We start from the raw sequence: 23,344 nt of genomic DNA on the forward strand, positions 1-23,344 counted from the left end.
TGGGTATAGTTTCAGATTTACAAGATGAAAAAGTTCTGGGGACTTCCCTGGCAGCCCAATAGTTAAGACTCTGCACTTTCACAGCAGGGGGTGCCGGTTCGATCCCTGGTCGGGGAACTAAGATCCCAAATAAAGAAAAAGAAAAAGTTCTGAATATATGTTTCACAACAATATGAATTTATTTAAAATTACTGAACTATACTCCATAGTTAAGATGGTAAATTTTATGTTATATGTTTTTTGCCACAATAAAAAAATTTACATAGAAGGGAAAAATGAACAAATGTCAAAGATAAGCAAGAAACAGGGAGAAAATGTTTGCATCATATGTAACAGAAAAATGGTTAAAACACCTACTATAAAGAGTTCCTGCAAATCAACAAGAGAAAGTATAGCAGTCCAAAAGAATAATCGGCAAAGGAGAAGAAGCAATTATAAAAATAACTATTTATGCTAATAAACATATAAAAAGATGTATAACTTTCCTATTAAGTGGTATTTCTCTAAATTCTCTAAGTGAAACAAATTTTTCCTCCTTTTAGATTGGCAAACTTTAAAGACTGATTGTGTCACTGGGGGCCTGGCAGAAAGCAGACAGCATGCTGGATTTTATTCTATTTCTTTATTTTTTATTTTTTTGGCCGTGTGGCCAGCGGAACTTCCCCAACCAGGGATTGAACCTGTGCCCCTTGCATTGGAAGGGCAGAGTCTTAACCACTGGACCACCAGGAAAGTCCAACATGCTTGATTTTAAAGAGACTTTATTGGAGGGACTATGTACAGAGAGGTATGGGTAGAGCTAGGGAATTCAGTAAAGGATATTGAGGTACCAAGAAACTAACAATTAAAAAAAAAAAAAGGGAAAGACGGCTTCCCTGGTGGCGCAGTGGTTAGGAATCCACCTGCCAATGCAGGGGACACGGGTTCGAGCCCTGGTCCGGGAAGATCCCACATGCCGTGGAGCAACTAAGCCCATGCACCACAACTACTGAGCCTGCGCTCTAGAGCCCACAAGCCACAACGACTGAGCCCACATGCCACAGCTACTGAAGCCCACGCGCCTAGAGCCCATGCTCCGCAACAAGAGAAGCCACTGCAATGAGAAGCCCATGCACGGCAAGAAAGAGTAGCCCCCGCTTGCTGCAACTAGAGAAAACCCGCGCACAGCAACGAAGACCCAACGCAGCCAAAAATAGATAAATAAATAAATAAAAAGAGCTGCATCTCCAGCAGCATTAAAAAAAAAAAGAAACTAACAATAGTGGGGAGCCATTACCACCCCCCAAGGCTAAAGAAGCAATGGGAGGAACCCGAGTTACAGGGTTGAAAGATGGAGCCATGGGAAACAGGGTTGCTGGACAGTAGCCACAGCTGTAGAAGGACACACCCTCTGCTGGAACCACAGCAAACCTGGGAGCAGCAGGAGAAACAAATAGGCCAGCATTTCTCTCTTCTATTAGCTTTGCAGGCTAATACAGCCTGCAAAGCTGAGCCTCCCAGAGGCCCAGTCAAGAGCGGAGAATGGATCTGCGACACTAACCAGCACTTTGATGATATCCCAATGAGAGAAAATAATAGCTAATAATTTCTAAGTGCAAGTGTTGACTGAATAGTGGTATTATCATCATTATCCCCATTTTATAGATAGGAAAACTGAGGCACAGAGAAGTTATACTAGTTGCCCAAAGTTCACACAGACATTACACAGAGACGCTGGGCTTTGAACTCAGACATCTGGTCTTCTAGAGCCCAAGATGTTAAGGACTGCACTCCTCTGCCTCTTGTTTTCCTTTTCCCTTGTTGGTGAAGTATATATTGATACAATAACCAATTTTTTGGAGGGCAATTTGACCACTTCTACAAAAAATAAGGTCCTTTATAAGTATAAAAAAATCTGAGATCCAGTAACTCCACTTCTAGGTAACATTGTTCAGAAATACTCAGTGTGCAAAGATATGGGATATTCATTTTATGCATCTATAGATAACTAGAGCAGACCCCCACCCCCAGCTCCAGTGATAACTCCTGATTAGACTAAGCCAATCATGGTGGTTGGTCTCTTTCCCTCCATGGTGATTGGCTCAGAGTGGGCATGTGACATTTTTGCAGCCAGTGAGATAGGAGGGAAGGTCTGTTGCCGGGCCGCAGGACTAGGCTTCCACTTGCCTAGGAAAGAAATTAGAAAAGTGAACACTGAGTGTATAATTGATAACATTAAGAAATATTAAGTGGTCCAGTGGTTAAGACTCTGTGCTTCCACTGCAGGGGTACAGGTTCAATCCCTGGTCAGGGAAGTTCCACATGCCAGTGGTGCGGAGGGGAAGAAAGAAAAAAAGTATGTAAATGATATGGTGGTTTATGTTTAAAAAACAAATAGGTCCTTAGCTTTTAGAGAAACATACTGAAATATTTACAGATGAAATAGTATGATGTCTGAGGTTTATTTCAAAATAATGCAGAGATGGGAGAGGAGATACATGGAGTACAGATGAAACAAGATTGGCCTTGAGTTGATAATTGTTGAAGCTGGGTGATGGGTGATGGTGATTCTATCTCCCTTCATATATGTTTAAAATTTTTCATAATAAAAAGTTTTTTTTTTTAAAGGTAGATCCAGGGAATTCCCTGGCGGTCCAGTGGTGAGAACTCTGCACTTTCACTGTCGTGGGCCCGGGTTCAATCCCTGGCCAGGAAACTAAAATCCTGCAAGCTGCACAGCACAGCCAAAAAATAAAAGAAAATAAAAGTGAAAATTTAAATTTAAATTATAAAGAAAGGTAGATCCAATAAACTAAATTAAATAATAAAAATAAATTAAAATTTAAAATTTTTTTAAATTTTAAAAATAAAAACTAAAAAAGGTAGATAGAAAAAACGATCTCCCTCAGAAATACCTTACTTCTCTTGCATTAGCAAATACCACCCACTCTCTACTATATCCTTCACATCAACATATAAACGTTTATCTCCCATCTTAAAAAAAAAAAAGTTCCTTGACTTCACACCTCCAAAGAGATGCCACCCCATTTCTCTGTTCACCTCAAGAGTTATCTCACCCCTGATTTTGCTTCCTCCCTGCCCACATGCCAATCAGCCCCTCCTGTCTGCTCCTACTCCCACCCCTTCGCCACTCCAAGCTGCTCCTGGCAAGGTCCCTGGGGCCTCCAGTTTGCCATGGCCAATAGTCACCTTTCCATCCGGAGTTTACTCATGCTCTCAGCAACTGTTGACAGAGGTGACCGCTCTCTCTCCTCCTCAGAACTCTCACTTGTCCTGCTCGTTGTGACACCACCATCGCCTGGCCTTCCTCCTCCTTCTGTGCACTTCCTCCATCTCCCTTCCTGCCATCCTCCAAAGGTCCTCTGTCTTAGGCCCTCTTCTCTTCCTCCAATGCACTTTTATCCCCTGTGAGCGTCTCTCCCATTTCCATGGCTTTAACATCCTCCAGCTCCCAGACCTCTCCTCCGAGCTCCCCACTCATGCATCCACCTGCCTCCTTGAATGCCATGAAGACAGTAGAGGACACTGGTTAACAGCATGGCCCCTGGAGCCCAACCACTTGGGATTGGATCCCGGCCCTGCAGCTTCCAAGCAGAGTGATCGTGGGCAATTAATTAACCTCTCTGTTGCTCAATTCTCTCAGCTATTAAAGGAGGGATTAAATAATACATGTACCCTCTCACAGTCATTATGAGGAGTAAATGAGTTAATGGATATAAAGCATTTAGAACAGCGCTTGGCATGTTAAACTCAATAAATGTTAACTATTATGCTATCTCATGGGCATCTCAAACTTAACATGCCTCAAGTGGAACTCTAGATTCTCCCTTACCACTTGTACCCTATAGAGGGGGGAAAATAAATTCCTCTCCAGCCTTCCCCATCTCTGTAAATGGCACAACTACCCATCCAGAAACCTGGGAGTTGTCCTTGATTTCTTCCTTTTCCTAAGCAGCATCTTCCTCTCTATCCATCTAATTCTTCATCCAGGGAATTCCCTGGTGGTCCAGTGGTTAGGACTCTGTGCTTTCACTGCTGAGGGTGCAGGTTCGATCCCTGGTCGGGGAACTAAGATCCCACAAGCCACGCCCTGCAGCCAAAAATAAAAAATAAAAAAAATTGTTCATCCAATCCTATTAATTCTAACTCAAAATATATCTCAAGTCTATCTACCTCTCTCTATCTCCACAGCCACCTCACAGTCAAAAGTTACCATCTTGTCTCAACTAGATAATACAATAGCTTCCTGGCTGATTTTCCTTCCTCTCCTCCACCTCCCCTCTAATCTGTCTCTCCAGCCTTCTCCTGCATAGCCAAATAGTCTTTGTAAAATGGAAATCATGTCTCTCCCCGCTTAAACCCTTACTGGCTCTCATTTCTCTTTAATAAAGACCAAATCCCTTACCAGGCCCCTACATGGACCCACCCCAGCCCATCTCTTATATGCCTTTTTCCCCTTGCTTTCTCTGCTCCAGCTTCCTCTGCCTTCCTCTCTGTTCTTCTAACAAGGGAAGGTCTTGTGTACTTCAGGGCCTTTGCACATACTATTCCCTCTGCCTAAAACACTTTTCCCCCTGGTGTTTATATGACTGCCTCCTTCTTATCCTCCAAATTTCACCTTACCTGAGACCTTTCCTTACCACCCTACTTAATATCTCCCACCCCAATTACTGAACACAGCACCCTGCCCACTTGAAAGCAGAAATGCTGGGGGGTTTTTTGGTTTTGGTTTTTTGTGTTCCTTGAGGAAGAGGGCCGTGTCACTGCCATATCCCTAACTCTAAAATTCATATTTAGCATCCGCGGGTGCCCAGCAAATATTTGCCGAATGAATTATTGGATTGTTGATTTATAAAGAAAGTCCGTGCATATGGCATAGTGGCAATTATGAAAGTCAGTTCATAAACTGAGCCATGCAATAACATTATTTCCTTGATGCTCCATTCTGCTGAGGCAGTGGCTGGGCCACAATTCCAGGACATTCAGCAGGGCCAGATTTGCTGGGGGTGTGTTGGAGGGGGGAGATGAGGGAGGAGGCTGGGGGGAGGGTGAAGTTGGACAGTATCCAGCCCTCAGGCAACAGTGATCACTGCTGAGGCATCACCATCTTGTCTCCATGGTCCCTTTGGTCCTGTGGTTTGTACTGTGTCTGCTTTGGGCTCAGAGCTAGGAACAATTTTGCAAGCTGCCTATGATCCTGCCTGCCTAGTAAGCCCATGAGCCATTCCTTTCTGGGGACCCTGCTAAGAAGTAAGTGGCAGACCCCTCCCATTCTTGGCCCAAACACTTATCTCTACTGAGGCTTCCTCTTCCCCTCTGGGCTTCAGCTTTTGAAACACAAAAACCAGCTTTTCTACTCTGGTCTGCCACATGCATCCCCAGGGGCACTGAACACAGAACCCAGAGCACAGAAAAATAGGAAAATGTAAAAAGGAACAAACTAGATTAACATAGAAATATATTGTATGTTTGGAAAAGACCAAGCTGCCTACTATGTAGGGAAAATACTAGAAGGGCCAAAATGGACAGGTCCAGTGAGAAGGTGGTGATGGAGTGGCGAGATGGGGCCGTGGAGATGGACAGAAGTCGATGGATATCAGAGCTATTTGGAAGATAAAAATCAACAGAACTAGGTGAGGGATTGGTTGGGGGTGGAGGAGGTAAGGAAGGAGGCATCAGAAATGACCCCTGATTCTGCCTTGAGAAATGGGATGGCTTTGTCATTGAACATGGTGTGCCAACTTCTGGAACACCGTCCTCCACTGTAACCCCTTCACCTGGCCGACTCCTACTCATCCTTCAGATCTCCATTCAAGCATCACTTCTGCAGGGCCAGTCGGATTCCTCGGTTTTATGCTCTCACTTTCCTTTGCGTATTTACTGGGTGTGTGATCACACATCCATTCGAATCTTCCCCACCAGACTGTCAGGTCTGTGAATTGATCCGGGCTCACCCCTGCATCCCCAGTGCCTGGCACATAGCGCTCAGTAAATGAAGGCTCCAAAATGCAGGCAGAGGGGGCTGGTGTGCAAACTGCAGGCTGCTGTTTCTCAAGGGGAGTGAAGGCTGCTGGGTTTCAAAATACACAGACTCCCTCCACCCCAAAAGAGGAGGTGTCCTCACCCCACCTACTTTAAGAACGTGTGCCTGTGATGAGGCTGTGACTGGGGGTACAGTGACTGTGCACGTGAGTCTGGAGGTAGGAAAAATGTTGACAAGAGTTAGCAGGGCCGGGACTTCCCTGGTGGTGCAGTGGTTAAGAATCTGCCTGCCAACGCAGGGGACAGGGGTTCGAGCCCTGGTCCGGGAGGATGCCACATGCCACGGAGCAACTAAGCCCGTGTGCCACAACTACGAAGCCTGGGCTCTAGAGCCCACGAGCCACAACTACTGAGCCCGTGTGCCACAACTACTGAAGCCCGTGCACCTAGAGCCCGTGCTCTGCAACAAGAGAAGCCACTGCAATGAGAAGCCCATGCACGGCAAGAAAGAGTAGCCCCCGCTCACCGCAACTAGAGAAAGCCCGCGCACAGCAACGAAGACCCAATGCGGCCAAAGATAAACAAATAAATTTTTAAAAAGAGTTAGCAGGGCCTGTCGTGGGTTCTGGAGCAGAGGAGCAAGTAGGTGAAAGCAGGAGACGGAGGATCTGTGGGTCTGGTGGGGAGCTTGGAGGGGAGGAGGTACAGGTAAGGCCTTGAGGTGGCAGAAAGGGTCCCCAGAGGTGTTCTGGACACCAGGGCTAGAGGATGATCACGCGCAGTCTCTGTCTTCTGCACGGGGTCCCCAGGAGCCTCTCCAACCTGCTCCGAAGAAAATAAATACTCCACACCATCCACTGTTGTGTGGTTCATTAGTCTGTTGTTTTGTTCACTGGCTGTCTCTAGAAAGGCGCCTGTGTCTAGAAAGGCATGAGGCCCCAAGAATATCTGTTGATTGTTGAATGAAAGAAGGCAGGAGCAAATGTTCTCAAAGTGTTCCCTGAGTCGGGGGGAGGCACAGGGGATTACCACCACTTCCACGCAGAACAGGCTGCTGTGCTGATTACACAAGATAATGCATACAAAAGTCTTGGCAGTTTAATAAACTCAGGTTCAAAATCTGGGAAGAGAGAAGTTGGGTTGGGGGTGGGGTGCTATGGGAGGATGCTGGATGGGAGTCACCTGAGGGGGGCCACGGGGACAGCCCCAGGGGAAACCTCGAGGGGTCTTCGAGGAACCCCGGTGACACCCGCCTGACCGACACCCCTGCCCCACCTGGCGGCGGGGAGGAATTTGCCCTGTTGACCTCCCCAGGCGCCCTCCTGTCACCATGGTGACCAGTCCCGGAAACAAGCAGCCTGATTGTCCCTGCTCAGCGGGGCAGGTGAAACCCTGGCCACGTGACCGATACTGAGCCAGGTGCGGTTAAGGGACACCCGCCACCTCCCTGTCTTAACCCATTCAACGCCGCCGCCACCAGGGTGCAGTGTTCCTGTGGCCACAGGCCGCACCCCCTTGGCTCTCAGTCCCCAGCCAGAAGGGTGGCGAGGAAATACTCGGAGCACTGTACTAGGAGTCACACAGCTGGGGAAGGACTTCGGGTTGCGCCACACGGGGGCTGCATGATTGGAGCTGGGTGACTTCACCTCCCAAGTCTCCATTTTCTCAGCAGTAAAATAAGGATGCTAACACCTTCCCAGGTTGGACGGCTGGGAACAGAGATGCGGAAGTGGAGAGTCGATCACCCAGGTGGAGCGTCCTCATTCTGCACCCCGTTTCTCCACCTACATCAACCTCAGCATATCACGGGCTTGACACCCCCCAAGAAGGAGACCCTCACCAACCACCAGCGAGGCCACTGGCCTGTTCCTGACAAGATGGGAGGGGTGGACGGCCCTAAGGTTGACCCCTGCCCAACACCCCATCACCAGAGTCCTTCCAAGGTAGCAACAACCCCTCTCCTGGCCCCACTGCTTCTTCTGGAACGTTCAAGTGAAAACCTCAAGCCAACTGGTTTTTCTGCTTGCCAGCCAGCCAGGTCCTCACCGGCCACGTGACACAGCTGGGGCCCAGGACGCAGAAACGTCTCAAGACTGCTTCTGCCCCTAGACCCAGGACTCTGGCTGGGGGCAGATGGTCAAGGGTTGTGGGCCAGGCTCAGGTTACCCAGTTAGACAGTAGGCTGGGGTGGGGATGGAGGCCCACCTGAAACCACCTTTGAAATGCTACTCTTCTGAATCACCACCATGACGTCAACCCCCTTCTCCTTTATTCACCAGTTCTAGAAAAACTTCCTACCTGATCTCCTCCAAAGACCCCTCCCAGGCCTTGGACCAACCCCCCTCCAGGGCTCAGATGTTCTCATCATGCCCCTATTGACTATGCTGGCAGCAAATGATCACACCACCTGGTGTGTTTAGAGTCCCCAGCGACCTCAAAGCCCTCCTCAGATTAGAGCAAAACACCTGCCCATCACCAGGCTGGCTCAAGATGGGGGCCACTTCGTTAGGCAAGGCATTTATGAGGCCATGGAGTTAGGATGCATCCTACTGTACTGACTCCATCAGGCTTGTCCTAAGGAGGTGGGGGAGAAGCCAGTGGAACCCTGGCTAGCCCAGGTGCCATGTCCTGGAGGGGGCACTGACCCAGCTACCAGCTGAACCTACACCTAAGCCTCAGCTAGTGCTTGAATCTCTCCATAATCATTCAGTAAAATTACTGTTGCACTTTGCGCCAGATGAACAAACACGACCCAGGTCCTTCAGGAGCCCCCAGCCTATGGTGGACACATAGAAGTCCAGACTCTGACAAATGTTTTGAGAACATGTGGTGGAAGAGATTAGTTTCAACTGGGAAAAGCTGGGAAGGCTTGAGGAAGAGGTGGCAGTTATCCTGGACCTTAAAAGACGTGGAGGACTTTTAAGGTGGTGGGGGAAAGGACCTGAAGGGAGGTGTGCAGTATAGTCCTTGGGGGTGCCTGGCACTGCGCAGTTTGTGGGATCTTAGTTCCCCGACCAGGGATTGAACTCGGGCCCTCAGCAGTGAGAGCACGGAGTCCTAACCACTGGACCACCAGGAAATTCCCCCTGACCGTTTCTGAGCAGAAGAATGCTGTAGAAAGAGCAGCTATTCTTGCAACTGCTGAAGGCTGGACTGCTGTGGAAGCCAGCTGAGACCTGAGACAATGTCGCCACTGCCACCACTACCCCAGACTGGTCAGAGAAGATGGCAGGCAGTCAGTGTTCCAAAAGGAGGCGACTTCCCTGCACGATGTGCTGAGCGGGGTGGGAAGATTATTTATTTCTCTGCTGGTAAATGGGGGGCGGGGGTGAGCAGATCTGAACCATTTCAGCTCAGTGCAGCAAATGCCCCCTTTAGTACAAACACCTGGCCTTCCACCTTGACTCACAGACCAGAGGTTACAGTTATACCGCTTGTAAAAGTTATTTGCCTCAGTTTCCTCATCGGTAAAGGGCGGGAGCGGGGGTCGAGGGGCGGGTTGGAAATGACCTCTAGAGTCTCTCCTAGCTCTTTCTAGAGTAGACTTCAGGATTGGTAAGAGGTGCTCCGTCCAGCCTGCATGGGCCCCCGGCTGTGGAGCACGGCGCCTCCAAGCTGGCGCCTCGACGACGGGAGCCACTCATGGCGCCTCTCGCCTGCGACCGCCAGCGGCACAGAAAATACAGCATCCGGAGCGGGCCAGGTGCGGGGTCCGCAGCGGGCCCAGGCAGCGCCTCCTCGGCTTGCCAAGGATCTGCCCCGCGGCCAGAGTTCAAGCCCCAAACCCAGCACGTCACGAGCTGCGGGAATGTGATTCCAAAACTCAGGCTCCGACTCCCCGCAAGAATTCTGCGCGGGGAGGGGCCGGGCGGAGCTTAGCAGGGCGGGGCCAGGGTATTGGTTGGCTCCGCCCAGGGCGTGGCCAGGTGCGGTGCTCTCGCCTGTGGGCGTGGTGCCCACAGGGTTACGTAGTGACGCAAGGGGCGGAGCCGGGGGGGAGACAGTTTTCCGGGATTACGTAAGGAAACGTGAGCGAAGGAGGAGCGCTCCGCGATAGGGGGCGGGGAGAAGGCGGAGCTCCAGTCGGAATTGGGCGGGGCTGTGAGCGAGGCGGAGCCGGGGGACACCACGAGGTGCGCGCCGGGTAGGAGATCCAGGAGATGCTCCGCTGGGCCCGCGCCTGGAGGCTCCCCCGTAGGGGCCTGGGCCCCTCCAGTCCCAGCTTCTCCAGAGTGCCTGTCGCACCCAGCAGCAGCCAAGGCGGCACCGAGCCAAGGTCAGTCAAGGGTGTCAGGTGCAAGTTCGTCCTTCGCCCCTCCCCCTCCAGTCCGACCCAGATGGCTCCACTTCCTCCGCTTGGGCCCGCCCTCTCCCAGGCCGCTTCGCCACCCGGCTCAGACCCTTCCCCTACCCTTGCTCCTCCCGCCAGGCCGGTGCCGCTTTCCTACAGACTTCTGGACGGGGAGGCAACCCGCCCGCCCCTCGTCTTTCTGCATGGGCTTTTCGGCTGCAAAACCAACTTCAACTCCATCGCCAAGGCCCTGGCCCAGCAGACAGGCCGGAGGGTGAGCTTCCGGGGGAGGCGGGGACCCGAGGGAGACGGGGCCTGGGTGGGCGGGGCCCTAGAGGAGGCCGAGGTGTGGCCAGCTTCTCTGTCCTCAACGCTGGGAGTGGCAGGTCCTTCTAGGCAGAAATGAAAGAAGGGATTGACCTTCTAAGGTTGGAGGCCCCAGGGCAGACCCAGGCCCTAGATGAACCCCATTCATTCCCTCGTGCTTTCACCCATCCAGTCCTTCATTCCTGTTACAGGTCTGCGTGCTGCACCCTACCTAACCTAGGCTCTGCTGTCAGATGCCTAAGCACCAATACCCTACCCTCTAAGGGGGCCAGACCCTGCTTGTTCACCAGGGATGACACGGGGCTTTCCACCTCATACAGCAGCCCGTCCTGCTGTGCTCCAGCTGTTGCCAATTCTTGGTGTCTGTTTTCTCTGGAGTTGCCACCCAGCTAGGCCAAACCTACAGAGACATGGTCACATTCCTTGGGCCTTCTGGCACAGTGGCTCCAGGTTCGTCATCTGGGCCTCCAAGGTCTGAGAACTGGGCCTTCTCACCTTTCGGGCCCTTCTTCCCCTTCTGGATCTCCCCCCCACCCCAGGCTCTCCACCTCCCTCAGCCTGCAGATCTGCCAGGCTTTTGGCTATGCCCTGAATGTGGATGCGAGAGCTGCCCGCCTCACCCACTCCCCAGGTGCTGACAGTGGATGCTCGGAACCATGGTGACAGCCCTCACAGCCCAGACATGAGCTACGAGGCCATGAGCCAGGATCTGCAGGACCTCCTGCCCCAGCTGGGCCTAGTGCCCTGCGTCCTCATTGGCCACAGCATGGGAGGCAGGACAGCCATGCTGCTGGCACTTCAGAGGGTGAGCCGTCTCTATCCAGGGCTTCTTCACATCCGCTGTAGACCCTGAGTGCCCAGCAGGCAACCTGGAACTCCAGTGAGCCTTGGATGGCCAAGTTCAGGATCCGGGAACTAGGCCTGAGACCTGCTATGCCTGCCCTAAGGTCCCCAGTCTGATTCTCTCCCACAGCCAGAGCTGGTGGAGCGCTTGATTGCCGTGGACATCAGCCCAGTGGAGAGCCCGTCCAGCTTGAACTTTCCAAACTACATAGCAGCCATAAGGGCCATAGACATCCCAGATGAGGCGTCCCTCTCTAGTGCCCGAAAACGGGTGGATGAGAAGCTTAGCTGTGTTATCCAGGTAATGCACCCAAGCCCCTGTATGGTGTTGTGGGCAAAGGAAGAGTGGCGGCCCTGGGCCTCACAAGGAGTCCCTCCCACCTGCAACTGCTGGACCCCCACAGAGCATAAGCATGCGGCAGTTCCTGCTCACCAACCTGGTGGAGGTGGACGGGCGCTTCACGTGGAGGGTGAACTTGGATGCCTTGGCCCAGCACTTGGACAAGATCTTGAACTTCCCACCACGACCAGAAACCTACTCTGGGCCAGCCCTCTTCCTCCTGGGTGGAAACTCTCAATTCGTGCTGTAAGCCAGGCTGGGTGGTGGGAGGCGCATACCTGACTTACCCAGCCCCCAGCCTGGGGAGGGCTGGGGTGTGGGCAGGGGGCGCCTGAAAACCCAGAAACACCACTGGGCAGGTGGACTCACATGGCTCTCCATCCCTCCCCACTTGGCCTCCACTTGTCTCCTTCTCTCTCCATCTTCCTACTTTCACCCCCTCTCGGTGGCCTTCTCTCCGGCGGACAGTCCCAGCCACCACCCTGAGATTAGGCGGCTCTTCCCTCGGGCCCAGATGCAGACCGTGCCTAATGCTAGCCACTGGGTCCACAGCGACTGCCCGCAGGACTTCATGGCTGCCGTCCGAGACTTCCTGGCCTAAGGGTTGCTGGCCAGAGGGGACACGAAACCCCAGGCTTCAAGGCCCTGCGGGCTGCTCCTTGTTTCTGCACAGAAGGACTCAGGTGGGCACTGAGAGGGCACGAGGATGCGTGGGGGGTGCGTCAGACCTTAAACTTTAATGAATAAAGTTACTCCTCCCAAGGTCTTGGGCTGAGCTCTCTCACCGCCAGCGTCCCCACCGACTCAGGGTGAATCGGACCCAGGGGGTCCTGGCAGTTCCAGGGTCCATGGGGGCTCCCAGAGCGCCCCTGGACTCTCTCTGCAGCTGACTCTCGACCTGCTGCCTCACCAGCCGCTGCATGTCATCCTGGGGGCGGGAGAGCAGGTTCAGGGGCCAGGCTTGTGCCCGGGGTCCTGCCCCCTGAGCCCGGCCGGCAGGTCCACCCTACCTCCCAGGCCTCCACCTCCTGCCTCAGTCTCAGCTTCTCCTCCAGAACTTCCAGCAGCTGGGCCTCCACAGCTCGCAACTTGGCTTTGAATATGTCCAGCTCAGCCTCCACTGCCCGCTTCCTGAGGGGGCAGAGAGAGCAGCCTGGGCGTCAGGCCCTGCAGAGCTGGTTCTGGGCCCTGGGGGTGGACAAGTATGGCCACAGCCCCCGCCTTGTGACAGAGTGGGTATTTGTGTGGCTTTTCTTCCAGGAATGCCTGACGTCCCCCCTTCCCCTCCTGGCAGGACAGAGCCTGAGGGTGAGCCAGCCACCACCCTCCCGTCCCCCACAAGCAGCTTCCTCTCACTTGGCAATGGCTTCATCCCGCTCCCGGAGGACCTGGTCCAACGAGGGCTCTGTCTGGGTATCCCCCAGTGCTCCAGCCACTTGGGATTCTGGGCTCTGTGGTAGGGTGACAGAGGAGGGAGTAGTGGTTTGGGCCTTGCCTGGATGAGGTGTCCCACTTGGCCCTTCCGCCCTGGCCTTGGCCCTGATGTTGATGTCAGGAGGGGAAGGGTCTGAGACGTTCCGTACCTGCCCCCCAGTGCCCTGGTCTCGTGGGCAGGGGACTGCATCATGCTGAGGGGATAGTAGGTGTGGCCCCTTCCCACCCAAAGGAAAGCAGAGGGGGCAGGGTGTTTGGACCCCCCCGCCCCCAAGGAGGAAAGGAATTCTCACCTGATCCCCAGGAAAGAGACAAGGTGGGTTCAGAGGGACACTTACCCCTCGAGGGCCCCAGACTGAGAGGGTGGCCTGGTGACTGGGACTCTTGTCGGCGGGGTGGGGCAGGCGGAGGACGTGGCCCTTTGCCCTCCCTTCCTGCCAAGGCACTCCCTGTCAGGCCCTGCCCCGGGTAGGCTGACCACGCCCCTGCCTCCACTCCTGGATCCTGGAACCCTCCAGCCAGGCCCAGAGTTTCCTCACCCGTTCCTTGCCCAGTCGTGCGTGCCCCTCACCTCAAGGGGGCGCTCTACTCACATCAGGAGATAAGAAAGGAGTGACAGCCGGATGGCGCCAACGCTAAGAGACAGGTGCCCCAGTCCCCCATGGTGAAGAGTTGGCATCTTGGAAGCTTGAGTGGCATCACCACACATACAACCATAACCTTAGCTCAGCAGAAAACAGAAGGGCAAAAGCTTAACCGTTCCTGGCAAATGCCTCCTAACATCTTGAACGGTCTGTCCTCCCTAGCAGTATCCTCCAGTATTCCCACAATAGTGCTCATTATTCCTCCAGTATTCCCAACATTCTGATCCTGGAGTGTGGGTGGAGGTGCTGTGCTCTGAGGGGGGGCAGGGGTAGTCTCAGAATCTCAGTATCCCACACCCCCCTCGATGTGACCGTTGAGAGCACAAGTGACCTCAAACGTGTAAAAGGGCCTCCCCATTGAGAGGCCTTTGCAGCAAGGTTCCATCTTGGGGATTAGACCCTCAACCCCACTCTAAATAGGACATACTTCCTCCAAGACCCCCCAGGAAGCTCCCTGCAGACATGACTCCTGACTGTCCAGGTCCCACTCAGCCAGGTGCACCTCTAACAGCCGGACTCCAGTTTCTTTGGTTGAACCCAGGTGAAGAGGTGGAACTGAGCTGAACCCCCAAAAACCCCTTTTGTGGAGGAGATTCATTCAGTGTGTTTCTGGAGGCTGCTCTATGTCATGATCCAGACAGGACCTCTGCTCTCGGATCTCTGGGGCTAGCAGGGATGAAGCACAGATAGAATCAGAAAAGGGTGTCAGGGAGTCCAGGGACAGTGGGAGCACAAAGGCCCCTCACATCCAGTCACGGGGGTTCCACAGGAGCTTGTCCAGTAATGAATCCTGCAGGTCAGCAGGAGTCAGCCAGAAAGGTCTAACACTCATGCCAGGCATTTCTTTTATTTAACTTTTTACTTTGAAACAATTTCAAACTGCTCTTCAATGTCAAAAAAAAAAAATATATATATATATATATATATATATCCTTTTAGGGTTAAAAAAACTAATATGGTATCAAACATTGCACCCAGTTGTCACATCTCTCTGGTCTCCCTCAATCTAGAACAATTTGCAGCCTTTCTTTGAATTTTGACCTTGACATGTTTGAAGATTACAGGGAACTTATTTTGTAGACTGTCCTTCAATTTGGGTTTGTCCATTTCTTTCTCACAATTAGACCATTGTTATACATTTTGGGCAGAAATATCACAAAAACGATGCTGTGCTTTTTTTTTGGCCACGCCACACAGCTTGCGGGATCTTAGTTCCCCGACCAGGGATTGAACCCAGGCCATGGCAGTGAAAGCGCTGAGTCCTAATCACTGGACCACCAAGGAACTCCTGATGCTGTGTTCTTGTATTCAGTATCATCTGGAACCATGACTGGTGCTGGTAATGTTGATTGCTTGATCATAGTTAGTAGGTATTGGGGAAGGGAGGTACTTTAAGACTATGAAACATCCTTTTCTTCATCCCACTTTCACCCATAGGTTTCAGCATCCATTGATGTTTCTTGCCTGAATTAATTATTAATACAATGGTTTGCAAATGGTGATTTTCCAATTTTATCATTTCTTCTACATTTATTAGTTGGCCTTCTATTATAAAAAACTTTTTCTTCACCCCCATTTATTTATTCATTTACTTATTTATCAGATGAACTTGTGATTTCCTATTTTATTCAGTAGGTTATAATCCATTCCTATCATTTATTTTGATGCTTAAATTGTCCCAGGATTGGTCAACGGGTGCCCCTTGCTGACCTCTTGTCATTTTGGTGTGTCGCATCATTCTTTGGACACGTCCATTCTTTCTGGCTCAATAAGATATTCCAGGTTCATCTTGTTTTTCCCTGCCCCAGCCCTGGAATTAGCCATTTCAGCAAGAATACCTGTTTCTTTTTGGTGGAGAATAATATTTAGAAACCAAGATCTGGGTGTTAGTTGTGCTCAATGCAATTAGGGTAACCTCTACTGCCAGGCCCACTCAGTAGACACATGTTTATATACACACATAAACATACACATTTATACCTATGTTTATTCCTTTATCTGTGTGATGGTTAATTTTATATGTCAACCTTACTGAGCCACTGAATGCCCAGATAGCTTGTTAAACATTACCTCTGGGCGTGTCTGTGAGAGTGTTTCCAAAAGAAGTTAGCATTTGACTTGGTGGCCTGAGTAAAGCAGGTGGCCCTCCCCGATGTGGGCAGGCATCATCCAATTCATTGAGGGCCTGAATAAAACAAAAAGGCAGAGCAAGGTTGAATTCTGTCTTCCGGACTGTTGAGCTGGAATTGGTCTTCTCCTGCCCTTGGACTGGTACTTGCACCATTAGATCTCCCTGGTTCTCAGGCCTTCTGTCTGAGTCTGGAACTCCACCACCCTGCTTTCCAAGTCTCCAGCTTGCAGACAGCAGATTGTGAGACTTCCCAGCCTCCATAATTGCATGAGTCAATCCCTCATAATAAGTCTCTTTGTCTATATTTATCCTATTGGTTCTGGTTCTCCGAAAACCCGAACTAATACAATTTCCATATATTGAAAAATAGTTTCCATTCAGACCTTAAATTCCAATGGCACAGGGTTCATCCTAGCTTTCCCCCTTTCCAGATTTTTACTTCCTTTTCCCCAGTTGTCTTCAATATATTTTATAATTTGTTCAATCTCCCTGTAGGTAGCTAATCCTCTGAGACAACAGGCTGCCCCCGACTTAGATGCCCTCCTTACATGGGGTTGGGTCCGGCAGGGCTGCCTTCCCATCCCACTCCAGTGCCATCTGCATGCATGGTCCTGGCTGCCACTGGGCTATCAAACATTTCTAAGACTTTTGTATTCATTCATTCTACAGATATTTATTGAGCACCTACTATGCTTCAGGCATGCTTCCAAGTGACGGACATAAAACCGGAAGATAGACAAAGTTCCCTGACCACCGGAGCTCACGTTCTAGGGAAGGGAGATAGATAGACAATAAACAATAAACAAATAAATGAGTATACCAGGTGGTAAGAAATGCTGTGAAGAAAAAGAAAGGGCAAGAGAATGATAAAAGACTAGGAGATTGCTATTTTATATAATTCTGTACTACCCTAGGGAGATCACAAATATTAACCTACCACTGAGATGAGAAATAACCATTCTCATGACTTGGAATAATTTTTCCAGCAACAGCATCATTCATGGATTCAAAAAGCTCTGGGTTCCCCTGATGGTTCAGTGGTTAAGATTCTGCGCTGCCACTGCAGGGGGCACGGGTTCAATCCCTGGTCGGGGAAGTTCCGCAAGCCATGCAGTGCAGCCAAAAAAAAAAAAAAAAAGGTTCTGTATTTCCAAGCACAAGTGCAGATGACGCATTCGAGAAAGCTGTATTAGGGAACTCAAAGGAGATGCTAGGGATGACACGTGACATGACAATGAGAAGCAGAAATGCAAGTGAAGGGTTTGAATAAACCTTCACAAACCGTGAGCGTGGAAAAGAATTGTTTTGAAATAAAGTTATTTGTAAAAATATGTGATTTAAAGTATTTCCATTTTAAATGTTTTCACTAAATATCATTACTAGGGAGCCACTTATTTCATTTGCATCCCTAAATGTTTTAATTAGACTATGGGCCAAATTTCTTTTTTAAAAATCTCATTGGGAAAAGGAGGGCAATGTATTCAGGCATATAGTCAATTCCATCACAAATACCTTAAATATCACACGCTGAGCAGTGAGACTCATTCCCCAGCTGCCTACTGCCCGTATCTCCGTCCTCTGCTGCGCCCCCAGGATGGCTGAGCCCAGGCCTCAAGAGTGAGCTAGAAGATAGCGGGCTGGGGTTGGGGAGTCTGGAAGGGGGAAGGAGAGCTGCCTGCCGGGCAGGGCTGGACTTTGTGGTCAAAACAGCTTGGATTTGCAGGGCTCGGTGGCTTACAAACCATGTCACCCAACCCTCAGTACCTGGTTTGTGTTTACCTCTCTGAGCCTCATCGTCCTCATCTGTGAAATGGAACTAAAGGAGGGCCTTCCTGATAGGGTCACAGTAAGAGTGACCCTTACACAATGGCCAGCACTTTGTACAATAATGGGCCAGGGCCAGACTTCCCAGGGGAGGAGAAAGAGGGAGTAAATCTTTCTGCTGCCAGAAAGCAGCAGAAAAGCCACAACAGGAGAACATCAACAACATACACACACGCACACGCACACACACGCACACACACTCTCCCCAGCCTCAGAGCCTGGGTTGGCTGGCCCTTCCTTCTCTGCGCCCCTCACAACTCTGCCCCAGGGACAGAATTCCTGAATTCTACACAAGCTGCCTCCCCTTCCTTCTCCAGACCCCGAAAGCCCATATAATTCCACATCATTGCCTTGTCACTGTCAGGGTGTCTCTCCCACCAGCCCGAGAGCTTCTGGAGGACAAGTAGTGACTGTCATCATCCCAACCTGGGCACACAGGTGCTCAGCGGTGAGGGCGTGGGCAAGGCAACACCGGCCTTGCCCAGCAGGTGGCAGCAGTTCCCAATATTAGGGATCCCCACTCCCACCCTCCCAGCTGTTGGGATGGAAACCCCAAACCGTGCTGGGGCGAGGGAGCTCCCAGACGCCCAGCCTTTCCTTCAGTGCTCCTTTATAGGAACACGCCTCATTCAAGCATGCAAGTGTTTACAGCTCAGTCTGCAAACACACTTTCTGTGCCAGCCCTGGGGAATCAACAAGAACATGACCCCGTTCCTTCCCTTTATGTGTCCCGATCTAATGAGGGGACAGACACTTAACACACACTATATGCACACAGGACAATAGTGCTATAGTCGGGATAAATACAGGCCTTTGTGGGACCACGCAGAAGGAGTCCAAAGCTCATTCTTGGGTGGTCAGGGACGAACTCTTGGAGGAGGTGATGTCTAGGAGGGAAGGACTAGAAGTCATTGGCCAGCTGCATGGAGAGGAGGAAAAAAGAGGGAGGAGAGGGCCCCAGGCATGTGCAAAGGCCTGAGAGGAGGGTGCAGGTCAGGCATTACGGCTGCTCACAGGGTGGGAGGGAAGGCGGCCTCCAAGAAGCGAGGCAGGGCCAGACCACAAAGGACCTGGAAAGCTACATTGTGGTACCAGCATTTCCCCCGCTCCTCAAGGAAAAAAGGAAACCTGAACAAGTAGAGGGGTGCAGAATGCCAATGTTGGGGCACAGTGATGCCCCTTTAATGAGAGTGGGGACAGGGCTCTACAGAACATTGGTCTGGACTGAATCTCCATCAATTAACCACATTAAAGAATGGAAGTGACGTGTGTTGTGGGGACTGTCTGGTTCCCACAGGGACTGAGCCCTGCTCTCTCACTGTCCATGTCCTTGTTCACAGCTTTGCCCCATTCTCCCTTCCCCCATTCTCCACCTGGCCACCTCCTACTCATCCTTTAAACCCCAAGTCAAATGCCCCACCTCTGCGAAGTGGTCCCTGATCCCACGGAGGTGGCTGCTCAGGTACTCATGGCATCTTGTGCAGCAGCTTCTACTTTAGCTCCTGCCGTGGTTCTGGCTCCTCCGTCTCTGGCCATCCCTCACCTGTCAGTTTCATCTTCAGCCCTTCACCTTCTTCCATAGACACAGACACACACACACACATATGCACACACTTCCCTGGACTGTGGCCCACAACTTCCATTTCCACCCCAAGCCAGACTCCTCCTGCCTTCCAAGTCTCCAGCCTGTGTGCCACACTAACTCCTCATTGACTGTCTGCCTGTCTCCTCTGGATGTCAGGGCAGACACCTTAAATGCTACACATCCTGGTCGAACCCCTCCCCCAGGTGCCAGTTCTGTGCTTATCTGCACATGGTCAGTCACAGGGCCTGTGGCTTCTAGTTCATAATATCTGTCACTGTTTTGTTTTGTTTTAAATAAATTTATTTATTTATTTGTTTGGGTTTTTTTGGCTGCGTTGGATCTTCGTTGCTGCGCGTGGGCTTTCTTTTTAGTTGCAACGAGCGGGGGCTACTCTTCGTTGCGGCGCGCAGGCCTCTCATTGCGGTGGTTTCTCTTGTTGCGGAGCATGGGCTCTAGGCACACGGGCTTCAGTAGTTGTGGCACATGGGCTCAGTAGTTGTGGCTCGCGGGCTCTAGAGCGCAGGCTCAGTAGCTGTGGCACACGGGCTTAGTTGCTCCGCGGGATGTGGGATCTTCCCGGACCAGGGCTCGAACCCGCGTCCCCTGCATTGGCAGGCAGATTCTTAACCACTGCCACCAGGGAAGCCTCTGTCACTGTTTTAATGTTTTACAACAAACATATTCTTTTCATAATTGAAATAAAGTGCAGTCGTATTAAATAAATCTCTCTCTCTCTCTCTTTTTTTTTTTTTTTTCTTGGCCACATGGCTTGTGGGATCTGAGTTCCCTGACCAGGGATCGAACCCATGTCCCCTGCAGTGGAAGCGCGGAGTCCTAACTGTAGCTACTGGACCGCCAGGGAATTCCCTTAAATAAATCTCTTGAATGCCTTTGACCCTTCTCTCCAGCCAATGGGTCCTGCTCTTGTTCACACAGTCCCCGTCTCTCTCCTGGACAACACAGCAGCCTTCCAGCTGGTCTCCATGCTGCTACAGATGAGCCTCTTCCCTTGCTTTAAGACCATCTATGCTGGCCGCTTCCAGCCTGGACCTCTCGCGCGAATTCCAGATTCCTATGGGCAGTGGCCTACTTGCCCTTCCTGGTGGGATGTCTAATGGGCCACTCAAACTTAAGGGTCCAAACCCCAAATCCTATCACCACCTGCCACCCACCTGCTACCTGATCCTTCTCTAGTTTTTCCTCCATCTTTGCAAATGGCAACACCATCTTTCCAGGTGTTCAGGGCAAAAAACTTGACTCCAGGCATCCTTGATGCCTCTCTTTCTCTCAGTTGGCTCTGCCTTTAAAATGTGTCCAGGGGAGTTCCCTGGTGGTCCAGTGGTTAGGACTCGGTGCTTTCACTGCTGTGGCCCAGGTTCAATCCCTGGTTGGGGAACTAAGATCCCGCAAGCCACACGGCGCAGCCAAGAAATAAAATAAAATAAAATAAATAAAAATAAAATGTATCCAGGATGTGACCACTTCTCATCACCACCATTGCCATCACCTTTGGCCCAGCTGCCTGCATGATCACAACAACTTCCTAAATACGTCCCTGCTTCCTCCCGTGTCCCCTTCCGTCTGTTCTCCACCCAGCAATCAGAGTAATCCTGCTGAAGCCCAAGATGGATCAGGTCCCTTCTCTGTTCAAAACCCTCTGGGGGCTCCCATCACCCTCAGAATCAAAGCCAAGGGACACACAGTCAATTCCAACGCTCCTCCCTCGACTCCTCTGACGTCACCTCCTTGGAGCTCTTCCTCACCCACCGCACTCCAGGCATCCTCACGTCCTTGCTGTCTCTCCAATATGCTAGGCACACTCCCTGCTCCTGGTCATTGCACTTGATGTTTCCTCTGCCCAGAATGCTCCTCCCCCAGAGACCTACATGCCACACTCCCTCACCTCCTTTATTGATTTATTTATTTTTTTTAGAAAATCTTTTTTTTTTAATTTATTTTATTTTTGGCTGCGTTGGGTCTTCATTGCTGTGCGCGGGCTTTCTCTAGTCGCGGCGAGTGGGGGTTACTCTTCGTTGCCACGCGCAGGCTTCTCATTGCGGTGGCTTCTCTTGTTGCGGAGCATGGGCTCTACGCGCACGGGCTTCAGTAGTTGTGGCATGCAGGCTCTAGAGCGCAGGCTCAGTAGTTGTGGTGCACGGGCTTAGTTGCTCCGTGGCATGTGGGATCTTCCCGGACCAGGGCTCGAACCCATGTCCCCTGCATTGGCAGGTGGATTCTTAACCACTGCGCCACCAGGGAAGCCCCCCTCACCTCCTTTAGATATTTACTCAAGTGACACCTTCTCAGCAAGGCCCTCCTTGACCACCTGATTTAAAACGAATCCTGCCTCAAACCCGGCACCCTACTCCTTCTGTCCTGCTTTAACTTCTTCATAATATATTATCACCGTTATGTATGTTATTTGCTTGTTTATCATCTCTCTCCTCTACTAGAACCCCATGAGGGCAAGGACTTTGTCTGGTTTTCTGCCATGTCCCCAACATCTAGAATAGTCAGCACATAGTAGGTGCTTTTTGATTAAGGGAATGGAAGTCGGACCCTTGATTGCCTCCCCCCTTGTCTGCACAATGAAGTTTAACGTTCAAGGCCTCCCTCACTGGACTCATCTCCCACCCATGCTCATCCCCACACCTGAGCACCGCAGCAGGCTCCTGAGGTTCTCCAGTTGCTCTCCACCCTCACCCCAGCATCTGGGCACACTCCTTCTGTCTAGAATGCCTGCACCACTACCTGCTGCAATGCCACTCCTTCAATATCCAGCTTGAACGTCACCGGCTCTGGGAAGCCACCCTGAATCCTTCACATATTGAAACCATGTCTGTCTCTCCCACCACTCTAGGAGCACCTTAAGTGCAGAACAGTGTCCCCAGAACATGCATTCCCAGGTAATGTTTGATGAATGAATGAATGAATGAGAGTAAGACCTGTATCAGAAAGGCAGTTTACATTGAAGGGCACACATTCATTCTCTATTCATTTTTCATGCTACCATTTAATATTCATCTCCATAAGTGATGCTTGGCATGACACCAGGATTCTCTGAGGGCAGCAACTGTGTCTCCCCTTCCTGCCCTCTCCCCACAGGGCCAGACACTGGGCTCTGGGGCTGCACCCGACTCACCCCACTGAGTCACCCTGCACAGAGGAAAGTACTCTGAACCAGGAATCAGCAGCTTCCCTGCCACCTGTTCCCTGTAACCCTGGGCAAGTCCCTCTAGCAGGTGAGTCCTGGTCTCGCATCTGTCAAATGGGGCACCACCAACACTTGCTCTGTGGGACACTCAAGGTTGAGGTCTGGACAAGTGAAAGGGCTGTGGCTGCCTCTCATGCCAGGCCACATCTGAGCTAGGCTTGGACCAGACTTTCCAGGGAAGGAGGGATGGCTGGAACAGTGTCTCCAGCCTGTCTGGCAGCCAGCTAACCTGTGCCCACAGTCTGGGAGAAGTGCCGGGCCTGGACACACTGGTCAGCAGGGGGCTGGCCCAGCTCCAGAGCAACACCTTGGCAGCCCTGGGGAAGGGAAGGGGGAGTGCTTGGCTTGAGGTCAGAGCATCTGGGCCAGGGCACAGAGGGGGCAGCTGGGGGTGTGTGTGTGGCTGCCGCTCAACAAGATGCTGGCAGGAACCAGAAAAGAAGCATCTGCCACTGACTAGCCCCCACCCACCACCCCTCCACAGTACTGAGAAGACCTTCCCATTAGTCCAGAGGAGCTTGGCCCCTGCTTAGCTACTCCCAGCTTCTAGCTAGGAAGTAGGATCTCAGGCCCGGGGCTGGGATGCAGGGCTGGGAATACAGGGAAAGGGGAAGGAGGTGGGACTATAACTTAGATCACCTTCCCCCAAAACAGAGGGGTGCCTGCATCTTGTTGGGAGTGGAAACTAAAGGAAAAGTGGTGGTCACTCAGCATCAGACTGTGAACTGA

The 23,344-nt window shown here is 51.4% G+C and overlaps 1 protein-coding gene and 1 long non-coding RNA gene across 7 annotated transcripts; one reads left to right on the plus strand and one right to left on the minus strand.

The window, feature by feature from the left end:
* Nucleotides 1-10,059: 10,059 nt before the first annotated feature.
* On the plus strand, nucleotides 10,060-12,545 carry ABHD11 (abhydrolase domain containing 11). 5 transcript variants are annotated; one of them, XM_082358640.1, is made up of 6 exons: nucleotides 10,067-10,258; nucleotides 10,412-10,547; nucleotides 11,232-11,405; nucleotides 11,574-11,744; nucleotides 11,848-12,029; nucleotides 12,336-12,545. In XM_082358640.1, exons 1-6 carry the CDS (start codon nucleotides 10,143-10,145, stop codon nucleotides 12,382-12,384), a joined length of 828 nt encoding a protein of 275 aa, XP_082214766.1. In that variant the 5' UTR covers nucleotides 10,067-10,142; the 3' UTR covers nucleotides 12,385-12,545. The 5 variants fall into 5 exon arrangements, with proteins under 5 accessions (XP_082214764.1, XP_082214763.1, XP_082214766.1 ...); XM_082358639.1 differs by having other exon boundaries at nucleotides 10,072-10,258; nucleotides 12,252-12,545; XM_082358638.1 differs by having other exon boundaries at nucleotides 10,060-10,547.
* A 48-nt stretch (nucleotides 12,546-12,593) lies between these two features.
* Nucleotides 12,594-21,340, minus strand: LOC309612681. Of its 2 annotated transcripts, XR_014235333.1 has the most exons (4): nucleotides 13,556-21,340; nucleotides 13,140-13,234; nucleotides 12,794-12,914; nucleotides 12,594-12,711 (listed from the first exon to the last, which is right to left on the minus strand). It is a non-coding gene; the product is annotated as an uncharacterized lncRNA (long non-coding RNA). The 2 variants fall into 2 exon arrangements; XR_014235334.1 differs by having other exon boundaries at nucleotides 12,658-12,914.
* Nucleotides 21,341-23,344: the final 2,004 nt, after the last annotated feature.

This window comes from Balaenoptera borealis, assembly GCF_965194805.1.
Source record: "Balaenoptera borealis genome assembly, chromosome: 16".
Taxonomy (NCBI): domain Eukaryota; kingdom Metazoa; phylum Chordata; class Mammalia; order Artiodactyla; family Balaenopteridae; genus Balaenoptera; species Balaenoptera borealis.